This window comes from Mesoplodon mirus, assembly GCF_964341445.2.
Source record: "Mesoplodon mirus genome assembly, chromosome: X".
Taxonomy (NCBI): Eukaryota; Metazoa; Chordata; class Mammalia; order Artiodactyla; family Ziphiidae; genus Mesoplodon; species Mesoplodon mirus.
Window position 1 is genome coordinate 51,294,297 of NC_138981.1, and position 10,378 is coordinate 51,304,674.

At 46.2% G+C, this 10,378-nt stretch overlaps 1 protein-coding gene across 1 annotated transcript; it reads left to right on the top strand.

Annotated features, from left to right (window-relative positions):
* Nucleotides 1–5,734: 5,734 nt before the first annotated feature.
* LOC309796564 (actin-like protein 7A) lies at nt 5,735–7,052 on the top strand (the record flags this gene model as incomplete). Its single annotated transcript, XM_082609806.1, is given in 4 exon segments — nt 5,735–6,280; nt 6,284–6,787; nt 6,791–6,982; nt 6,984–7,052. Coding segments are annotated over 4 exon segments (1,311 nt in total).
* Between the last annotated feature and the right edge of the window lie 3,326 nt (nt 7,053–10,378).

A 10,378-nucleotide genomic window follows, 5' to 3' on the forward strand; every position in this document is an offset into this window, starting at 1 on the left:
AATAAGAGGGTCCACCTCCAGCAGTGCCTTGGCAACCCCTCAGGATTGTGATGTCACCACGGGCTGGTCCATTCTGGCAGCCCAGGGAGGGCTTGGCCTTGGCAGGCCCTTGATCTATCACCCCCACCTCCATCAGCCTAACTCGACTTTGCTCCCAGACAGAGCAGGTGGCCAGCACAGTTTTAGAAATCCAACCACACTTGGGTCTCAGAGGTTTCTGCTCCCTCTCCTTATATCCTCACTCCTAATCCCCCATTCACTAGCTGAACACCTCTTCCTCCTCAGCTTCTTGGCCAAGAGGGTGATAAATATTTGAGCCCCTACAGTAAGCCAAACACTGTAGCAGGCACCTCACATGACACTTCACAGAATCTTGGCAGGTAGGCAGAGCTAAGGAAATCAAGGCTCAGAATGCAAATGACTTGCCCAAGAGCAAACAGCTCTTGGAGTGTTTGTTTGTACTTTAACCCAAGTTCCTCCATATCCAATGTACCAGGTCACCTTAAAGAGTGTGTAGGCCCTGATGAAAGAAACCTGGCCACAAGCAGTGCCCAGTCTAGTTGGGAAGAAGATGAATGGATGCAGAGGAGTTTGCAGGTGGACATCTATTGGGAGAACAGAGGTGCACAAAGGAGGGAGGGAGTCAGAAGCTTCTCCAGAGAGGTGCTGCCTAGGTAGAGTACTGCAAGATAGGTGGATATTTGTCAGGTAGCTAAGAGGAGGGAAAACCATCCCGAGCAGAGAGCACAGCCTGAGCAAACACTCAGAGGGAGGCATGGTGGAGAGCTTCCAGTAGTTAAGGTGTTTGGAAAAATAGATCGGGATAAGGCAGTCATGGGAGCAACTAGGGTGGACCTCAAATGCTAGAGGTAAGGGCTTGGATTAAACTGATGACAGCAGGGGAGCCAATGAAGCCTTTAAGCAGGGGAGTGGTCAGATTTGGTTTCCAGGACAGAATCTTAGAGAGATTCATGTTTAGCTGTAATATGGAGGGACAAGACTCTGAGATCTAAAAGGAGGATGTTGAAGAAATTCTTGTAAGGCTTGAAGGTGGCCTAAGCTAGGGCTGTGATAGTGTGGAAAAAAAGGAAGGGACAGGTTCTAAAGAAATTCAGAAGGTAGAATCTAATCTAACTGGTTGGTTCTCAACTGTCCTCAATTCAATCCAAGCTTTTAGTCTAACATTTGAGACCCTTTCACATAGGCTCCTGTGACATCTCTAGCCTCTAGCATTGTGTTTACATTAGATGATTAGATGTGGGGAGTGAGGAAGAGGGAAGGATGAATCCCTTTCCTCTGCCCAAGCAAAGATGGTCTGTCATCCAGAACAAACAAATTCATTAGGTTCCCAGAGGGTCCTCTGTACCAAACGGTCACCGCTCTAAAAAAAAAGACAGATTAGGGCTTTGGTAAAGAAACAGGAGGAAGAGGGGAAGAGAAACAACTGGGGCTAAGGAAGTTTTCTGGGAAAATTAACAAGGGCAGAAGTAGTTGAAGGATTAGGTGACAGGGATAGGAAAGAAAAGAGGGATTGTTAAGACATAAGAAATACTGCTGTGGAACATATGAGGACATTAATAAATAACTCGTGGGGATTTCTGTTTGCTGAATTGTTTCTTGGAACATGGCACTAGGGAACTGGATTATGTGGGCAACAACTTTATAAGGATTACAGTTATGAACACCACCAAGTTCCATTGGTGGTGTCTCAAAATCACAGAACCTGAGGATTAAACACTTGATCTGGCACGGAAAGCTGTGAGGGACAAACTTTCCCTCACATTGGATTGACATCTGTACCTCTCTGAAGAAGCCATTAATTGGTCTTGGGTCTACTTTTGAGGTTGTGCAAGGCAAGCTAATTCTTCCATGTGACAACACTTAGGCTATTTAAAGGCAATGCTTGTGGACCCCCTAAGCTTCCTCTTCTTCTACTCCTTATGGAAAGACAGTACAGAATAGAAAGAGGAGTAAGGAACTGGACTCAGAAGACCCGAGTTCAAATCTAGCTTCATTATTATAATCTGTATGAGCTTGGGCAAACTACTCAAAATGTTAGTCGAATCTGATTTTGATAGTGCTATATTCCCTCATCAGCTTGATCCCTATCCACTGCCTCCAGGTTTCAGGCTTGAGCATCTAGGTGGATGGTAGGGCTCCTCGTATATAGACAGAGGATACAGGGGCAAGAGCGGTTATACAGGGGAAGGCAATGAGTTCCATTTGGGGCATGATGACTTAGAGATGTCCGGAGGCCACTAGGCTGTGGATTATGGAGCTCGGGAAAGAGAAATGATCTAGATTTAGTCCTCAACAGAGTAACTCCACCTTCTGAAGACAGTTCCTTTCCCTTCCACCTCAAGGGAACTGGTTAGTCTTAGTATTGGGGTTATCACACTGAGGGCTGAGCTTTGGGAATGAGGCTCACTGTCTGTCTGACAAGGAATTCTTTTCCTTGCTGGGAGCTTGACTCAGAGATTCCCAAATGTCAACATATTGAAGAGTTGGATTCCTAGGTCTCAACAGTCCTAGGCTCGAAACATTCAGATTCAGTAAGGTGGGGGTGGGATCTAGGAATCTGCATTCGTGAAAAGAAATGTTGTACTTTGGCCTTTTCCTTACTAGATTCTCTTTCGTCCCTCCACAGCTGCTAAAGCTACAGGGCCTGGTTCACCTTTCCTCCGAAGGTCAAGGGTGGGTGGTGTCCCAAAAAACAAAGCTAGGAGCAAGGATACCACCTCAGGGAGAAATGTGTTTCTTGGTCTAATTTTTTCATGTTTTCTTTCTCCACGATAGAGGAGAGCCTCAGCGTTGCTTTCCAGAAGGATCATCTCATGGTTTTGTTGGTCTTGGGCCAGAGGAGCAAAAGTAGGTGCTATCCCATGAGAAAATACGGCCCAAGAAAGTATGAGCAACATAGAGTGTCTCTACCTAGAGGGACCTCACCAGAGACCCCAGGAGCCCACATATGCCTTAGATGGCTGGTGACAAGTGTGCAGGGTTGCGTGTGCCAGGCAGTGGAGGTTTTGGGTGCAGTGTGCCAACAGTCTTTATATCTTTCCATCATTGATACCACTGTGTGCTGACCCAGAGAGAAGGGTCACAAGGGGTGACGTGAAAGCTAAGGGGAAAAGGGTTTCCATCAGGAGACAGCACCCAAGTATGCATAATCCTGAGAGGTGAAGTAAAAAGAGTGAAATGGGACCATTGGCTTTAGCCTGAAGGATGTGGGGATGGACCCTGACAGTCCCTGTGCCCATGGACCTTACAGACTTACAGATGGAGCGATTGGCCTTAAGCTAGCACAGCACCTCTCACACCTATGATGACAGAAAGCACTAAGGACAGCAAGCATGGGCAGTGGGGGAGGAGCCTGTGAAACAGAGCATGTCCGGCTCTGAGTGTCTTAGTGAAGTGGGATGCACAGGTCGAGTGACAGAGGGTGAATAATGGTCCCCCAAAGATGTCCACGTCTGAATCCCTAGAACCTGTGAATATGTTACCTTTCATGGTAAAAGGGACTTTGCAGACACGAGCTAAGAAGTTTTCAATGGGGAGATTAACAACCCTCGATTATCCAGGTGGGCCCAAAGTAATCAGAAGTATCTTAAGAAGAGAGAGACAGGAGGGTCAAGTTCAGATAAGGAGATATGACAATGGAAGCAGAAGTCTGAGAGGTCTTTGAAGATGAAGGAAGGGGCCACAAGCCCAGGAAGGTAGGCAGCATCTAGGAGCTGGAAAAGGATTATCCCTTAGAGCCTCCAGAAGGAACGAGGCCCTGCTGAGACCTTGATTTTAGCCCACTAAGACTGGCTGTGGGCTTCTGACCTCCAGAATTGCAGGATAATAAATTTGTGTTTTAAGCCACTAAATTTATGGTAATTTGTCACAGCCTCAATAGGAAACTAACAGAGGCTCTTACAGGACTCCAGGGCAGTAAAAATGTACTAAGCAGCTGCATATTTCTCAGAAATCAAGAGGTGGGTTGAGGAGACGGAAAATGGATGATTCTAAACTAAATACACCTTTGGTTGTCATACAAGTTCTCTTGAAATAAAGTCAGACAATCCAAGTTGGCCACGCAAACCCCTGAAAAGCAGAGGTAAGCTATTTCTCAGGCAGCCAGGCATAGAGAAAAGTACTTTCCTATTCTTCTTTCAAAGTTCAATACCATCTCCTCCTCTACCCATTGAACCAAGAAGCTGCCCCTATCACATAGTCACAAGGCTCATGAAACTGCACTTAGTCCTTTTCTTCTCTCATACCCCAAAAGGAGTAAAGAGCATCCCCAGTAACTTCCTTAAAGGAGAAAGCCCACCATTGTAGTGACTGCCTCCTTATTAAGAGCACGGTGCTGCATAACATAAGGATGGATCCTGGGCGCCTTGAGAGCAGCAGGTGTCAGCACCAACAGGCCCAGCTTCAGAGACGGCATGTGATACAGTGGCCAAGCAGCCTCAGAGACACAGGTTGGGTCCCATCAAGGGACACCCCTGGGAAGAAGTCGCAGTCAGCAGAACTTGGCACTGCTGGCTGGATATCCTTGGGTGAGCTATGTACCTGAGAGCCTCAGTGTTCTCATCAGTGGGACTGTAGGGTCTAATTTCATTGTCAACCCAATGACCTGGACAAAGGAGGAGTATGTGTGCAAATATGTGTCCAAAAATAATTCCTCTGCAGGTTGCCCTAAGAAATAGGTGGGACAGAAGTGCTTGGCACGGTCACCATAGCAGCCATTTGTCCTGCTAAAATCTAAATCAGATGGTGTCAACTCTCTGCTCAAAATTCTCTAGGGCTTTCTGACTTCACACAGAGTTAGAGCCAAAGTCCTAGCAATGGCCTATGGGGCCTAACGTGAGCTGCTCTCCCTCCCCCACCCCTTCTCCCATCTCTACTTTTCCTTGCTCTCTCCACTGCAGCCACACTGGTCTTCTTGGAATCCTCTAACTTGGGAATCGGCAAACTTTTTCTGCAAAGGGCCAGATAGTCGATACTCATTTTCAGCTTTGCAGGCCATACAGTACTTATTGCAATGACTCAACTCTGAGGTTGTAGCACAAAAGCAGACATAGACAACATGTAAACGAATGAGTGTGTCTGTGATCCAATACAACGTTATTAAGAAAAACAGGCTGCAGGCCTGAGTTTGCAGACCCTGCTCTAACCCACAGTCGTCTGCACCTGCTGCTCCCCGATATACACGTGGCACTCTCCCTCACTTCCTTCAGGTCCTCACTCAAGTGTCACTATCTCAGGGAGAAAAATACATGGCACATTAACACAACCACCCTCTCCCCAGCCTTCCCTGCTTTGCTTTTCTCTTTTGCCATTAACATCTTGTAACATATATTTATTTTGGTTATTGTCTGCCTCTCCCCAGCCCCCACTGACTAGAATGTAAACTCTACAAGGGCAGAGATTTTTGTCTTTTTTTTTTTCCACTGCTGCCTGTCTGGCACATAGCAAGCACTCAATAAATATTAATTGGTTGGATAAACCAGGTTTACTACAAAATTTAGTAAAAAGTAAGTCACTTCAAAAACACTATTTCAAATCTACCCTAACACAGGACAAAGGTTCCCAGTATCTAGAAAGCCCTGGGACACTGGATTATGTCATAATCAGTGGTGTCATCACTGGGGAAATTCTCAAGTTGCCCTCTGATTTAAGCCTTTCTGGCCTTGAGGCCAGTGGGATTGAGGAAATTTCTGAGAGCAAAACGGCTCTTGAGAGCATGTGGGCTCCACAGGCGGCAATCATAGGGGATTGGCCTTCCGAGAGAATGGGTGAGCAGGACTCCCTGCAGACACAGGTCCTCCAGACTGCCTCATTAAAGGATGGCCCAGCGAAGTGGGCAGTGTGGGTTCGCCGTAACCGTTCAGAGCCAGAAGAACCTACGAAATCACCTGTGGTCAATAAGAAGCCCAAGCTAGAGTTGACCAAAGCATTGGTCGTGGACCTTGGCACGGGCTACTGTAAATGTGGCTTTGCCGGGCTGCCAAAGCCCACCCACATGAGCTCTTCCACAGTGGGCAAACCCTACATGGAGACGGCCAAAACCGGGGACAATCACAAGGAGACATTCGTGTGGCACGAGCTTATCAACCCAGAGGTTTGTCTCAAGCTAATTAATCCTCTGCGGCATGGCATCATCATGGACTGGGATACAGTGCAGGATATCTGGGAATATCTTTTCCATCAAGAGATGAAGATTGCCCCAGAGGAGCACGCCGCCTTGGTTTCAGACCCACCCCTGGGCCCACACACAAATAGAGAGAAGTAGGCTGAAATGTTGTTTGAGACCTTCAAGACTCCTGCAATGCATATCGCCTACCAGTCCCGCCTGTCCATGTACTCCTACGGAAGGACCTCCGGCCTGGTTGTGGAGGTCGGCCACGGTGTGTCCTATGTAGTTCCCATCTACGAGGGCTATCCTTTGCCCAGCATCACCGGACGTCTGGACTACGTGTGTTCTGACCCGACAACCTACTTGATAGGCCTGATGAACAATTCGGGGAAACACTTCACTGAGGACCAGCTGGGCATTGTGGAGGACATCAAGAAGAAATGCTGCTTTGTGGCCCTGGACCCCACTGAAGAGAAGAAAGTCCCAGCTACTGAGCATACAATCCAGTACACCCTGCTGGATGAGCAGGAGATATACCTGTGTCAGGAAAGGTTCCTCTGCTCAGAGATGTTCTTCAAGCCTTCTCTGATCAAGTCCATGCAGCTGGGCCTCCACACGCAGACAGTGTCCTGCCTTGACAAGTGTGACATCGCCCTCAAATGAGACCTCATGGGGTATATCCTACTCTGTGGGGGGAGCACTATGCTCAGTGGTTTCCCTAACCATCTGCAGACGGAGCTGAGAAGCATGTGTCCTAATGACACCCCCCCCACCCAGGTAAACGTGTTGCCCAAAAGAGACACTGCAGTGTGGACGGGGGGCTCCCTCCTAGCATCGCTTCAGGGCTTCCAACCACCGACTATGGGTCCACCGCTTTGAGTACGAGGAACACGGGCCCTTCTTCCTCTACAGAAGGTGCTTCTGAACTCCAACGAAGCATGGTTGCTGTGGTGGCCATGTGTCAGCTTTGCTGGGTGAGCACCCATCCCATGCATAGGGAGCTGAGCCAGCCAGTTCACTCCTGCAGTATTAAACAATCCATGCATTTCCCTCCACAGTGTATTTCTCTATTTCCTAATGCAATGAGAACTTCATACACGCAGCATCTGCCTTAAAATGTCCATTTGCCAAAACAACAGCAGGGGATGGGTGAAGGAGAGGGGCAGTGCGGGGGGTGGGGGGGAAGAAGGGGGGAGTGATTATGGACCAAAACGACGTGCTTTATAGTTTGATTGCTTAAGTATTTGGGGGAGAAACTACCTCTAAAATTATTCTGTCCCTTATTTTGTATATTCCCCACTTTAGGTACTACAGTATTGTTAAACTCTGCTTGGAAGGGGGAGTGTGATAAAGATAGATTAGATAGATAGAGCAAATGCTGTTGTGGCCTCTAAGAAGATCCCTTTCAATAAACACCAACAGGAAGTATGCTGTAATGGTTCAGTCGCCCACAAAGCAGCAGAGTGCATTTCACACTTGATCAGCGACTCTGAAGGCTTGGAAAGAGCTGACGAAGATGTCTGATGCCTGCTTTAACTGTACTTCCTTTTAGTTCCAGTAGTCATTTATGTCTCGATACCAGTTCTTACCAAGCCGTCATGGTGACTGGCTGCTGAAGCCTGGTGTATTATGAGCAAGATATGTGTATCTTAAGGGAAAAACTCTTCAGGGAATAGGTGCTATATAGATTTACCCCTTTAAAAAATTGGGGGCAGATTTGTTTTGGGTTATCAGCACTAAGGTCATGAGGATGGAACCCACAGCCATTCTCCAGACACTTCAAGCAGCAGATGCTCCTCTCCAACCAGACTGGATTCTCCATCAACCTGCAGGGTATACAACTGGAGTCTGGAATGGGTGCAGGATAAAGGCTGCCAGTTCTGCAGTGTGGGTTTGTGGGAGGCTGGTCCATGCTGGTCATTCTAACCCAACTAAGGAACTGAAGGAACATAAAGATCCTCATGGTCCGGTAAGCCCTTCCAGAGCCCAGCATGTTCTGTGGTATTTCCTGCGGGGCAGTTTATAATTGGACCTTCAGTTTTTTAGAGCAGTCCCCAGTACATTCTCGGTCCTGCCTCCAACACTGGCAGGCAGCATAAAGTAGTGGAAAGAACATGGGCTTTAGACTCTGTGATTTGAAACTTTTGCTACCAACTAGCTGTGTGACCTGAGTCTGCTCATCTGTAAAATTGAATTCAAATGCCTACCTCACACAGCTGATGTAAATATCAGAGGTAAACATCTGAATACCAGTGTGTGGCCTCCAGGAGGTGATCCCAAGGGCTGTTAGCTAGTATTATCTCGTAGAATTCTACCTCTTATAAAGGAGCCCAAATGCCTTACTATGATCCTGAGCCACACGTACACCCAAAGACACACACATTCAATCACTCATAGGAGAGCGATGGCATCTCTACCATTCCCAGGGAGAAGCCCTACAGAACCACCCCCATAGCCTCCAGGTTTGCCTAGACAGCCTTGAAAGACCTAAATGCTCCACCCTGGAGGCCTGGTAAGTAAGCACAGCTGGCTGGCACCAGCAAGCTAGAGTAGAGAAGCAAAAATAGCCACAGAAGAGCTTAGTCAGCAAGGACTAAGCCTTACCCTGGAGGATCAGGGAATCAGCTAGGAGTTGGGTACATTGACTTGAGAGAGGTATGCCTTGTTCACCTCAGTTTCTGCCCAAACCACTACCATCAACACTCTATGAACATTCACTGATGGGTAGGTTGAAGTTTAGTTAATTCTTAACCTTTGGACCTCTTTGGCAGGGTGGTAAATCCTATGGACCCCTCAGAATAATAGAACAATATTTTTAACTGCATCAAATAAAATACATAGGATTATAGAAATATTCTATTTTAGATCCCTTAAGGGTCTATGAACCCCCAATCGATTACCCCCCAAAAGGTGAGGGTCTTGATGAAGGGGAGGCACGAGAGGTGGTTTTGGAGAATGGGAACTCCCAGGCCATCCTAGGACCAAATGTTATACAGCATTTTAAAATGAAAAATACCGATATAAGGGTAAAAAACTGTGTAATCTCTTTCAAAGCACATTTATGAATTCTCTCACTTGACCCATATAAATCACCCTTGCAGACAAAAAGAATCCTCCTCACACATAAAAAGAAAAAGATGAATAGTTTTTAGTAAGTATTTGGAAGTCACCTTAGCCCAATGGTTCTCAACTGAGGACAATTTTGAACCCCAAGGGACATTTGGCAATGTCTAAAGATATTGGTGGTTATCATAACAGGAGTAGAGGGTACGTAGTACTGGCATCAAATGTGTAGAGGCCAGGGATATTGCTAAACATCCTATCGGCACAGGACAGCAAAGAATGACGTAACCAAAAATATCAACAGTGCCAAGACTGAGAAACCCAGGTTATCCCAGTGGGCACACAAGGTTGTAGAAAAGCAAGATTCAGTGAGATTAAATGACTTTGTTCAAGGACACTAAGATGAGTGGACCCATGACTTTGTTCTTTCCATATACCAAGAGGACATCTGTTGGTCTTGAAGTTCCTGGGACTTCAAAGCTAGTAAGAATAATGGTGGAACAGCCTACTGTAGGCATGAAGCATAGGCAAGGGCTTAGGGAGCACAGAGAAAATAGGAATCAAGAGCAGGCCTTCACGGTTGCCAAACATCACCATATTAACTTTGGCTTGTCTACAGATCTCGGACATTTATGGTTACCTAGCTTCTAAGATGTTCACCCTCAACTCAGTTACTACTAAATATGACAGACAAGGAAGGACAGCCAAAGACTCCCAAGGACTTGTCCAGGTGGTGCTTCTAGTGAAGCAAAGAAGGTTATGGGCCGGCACAGGAGGAGGAAAAAAAGCTAATTTTGCTTCCCAAACTTGTAGTCACCTTAAATTACTAAGAATCGTCAGTTTTGTTTATTTTTAAAAACATCCTCTTCAATTATGGCTATGAAAAATCCCTCAGATGTGTGCACTTGTATGTATATACACACATAAATATATGTGTGTATATATGTAGATGTATGCGAAAAATAAATTTATTTTAAAATATGCAACAGTGCTAAGAAATAACACCAAGCTATACTCATAAAGGCATAATAAAAACATTAGCTTCTGCCTCAGTTTTTTAAAAAGTCTAAATATAAAATACACTCTGATTACAAGAGACAATCCTCTGCAAGTTTCCTCTTGATGTCTGGAGCATCTGAACAAAGCTGATTCCATGGAACAAACTAAATAACTGAGGCTTTTAGCTTC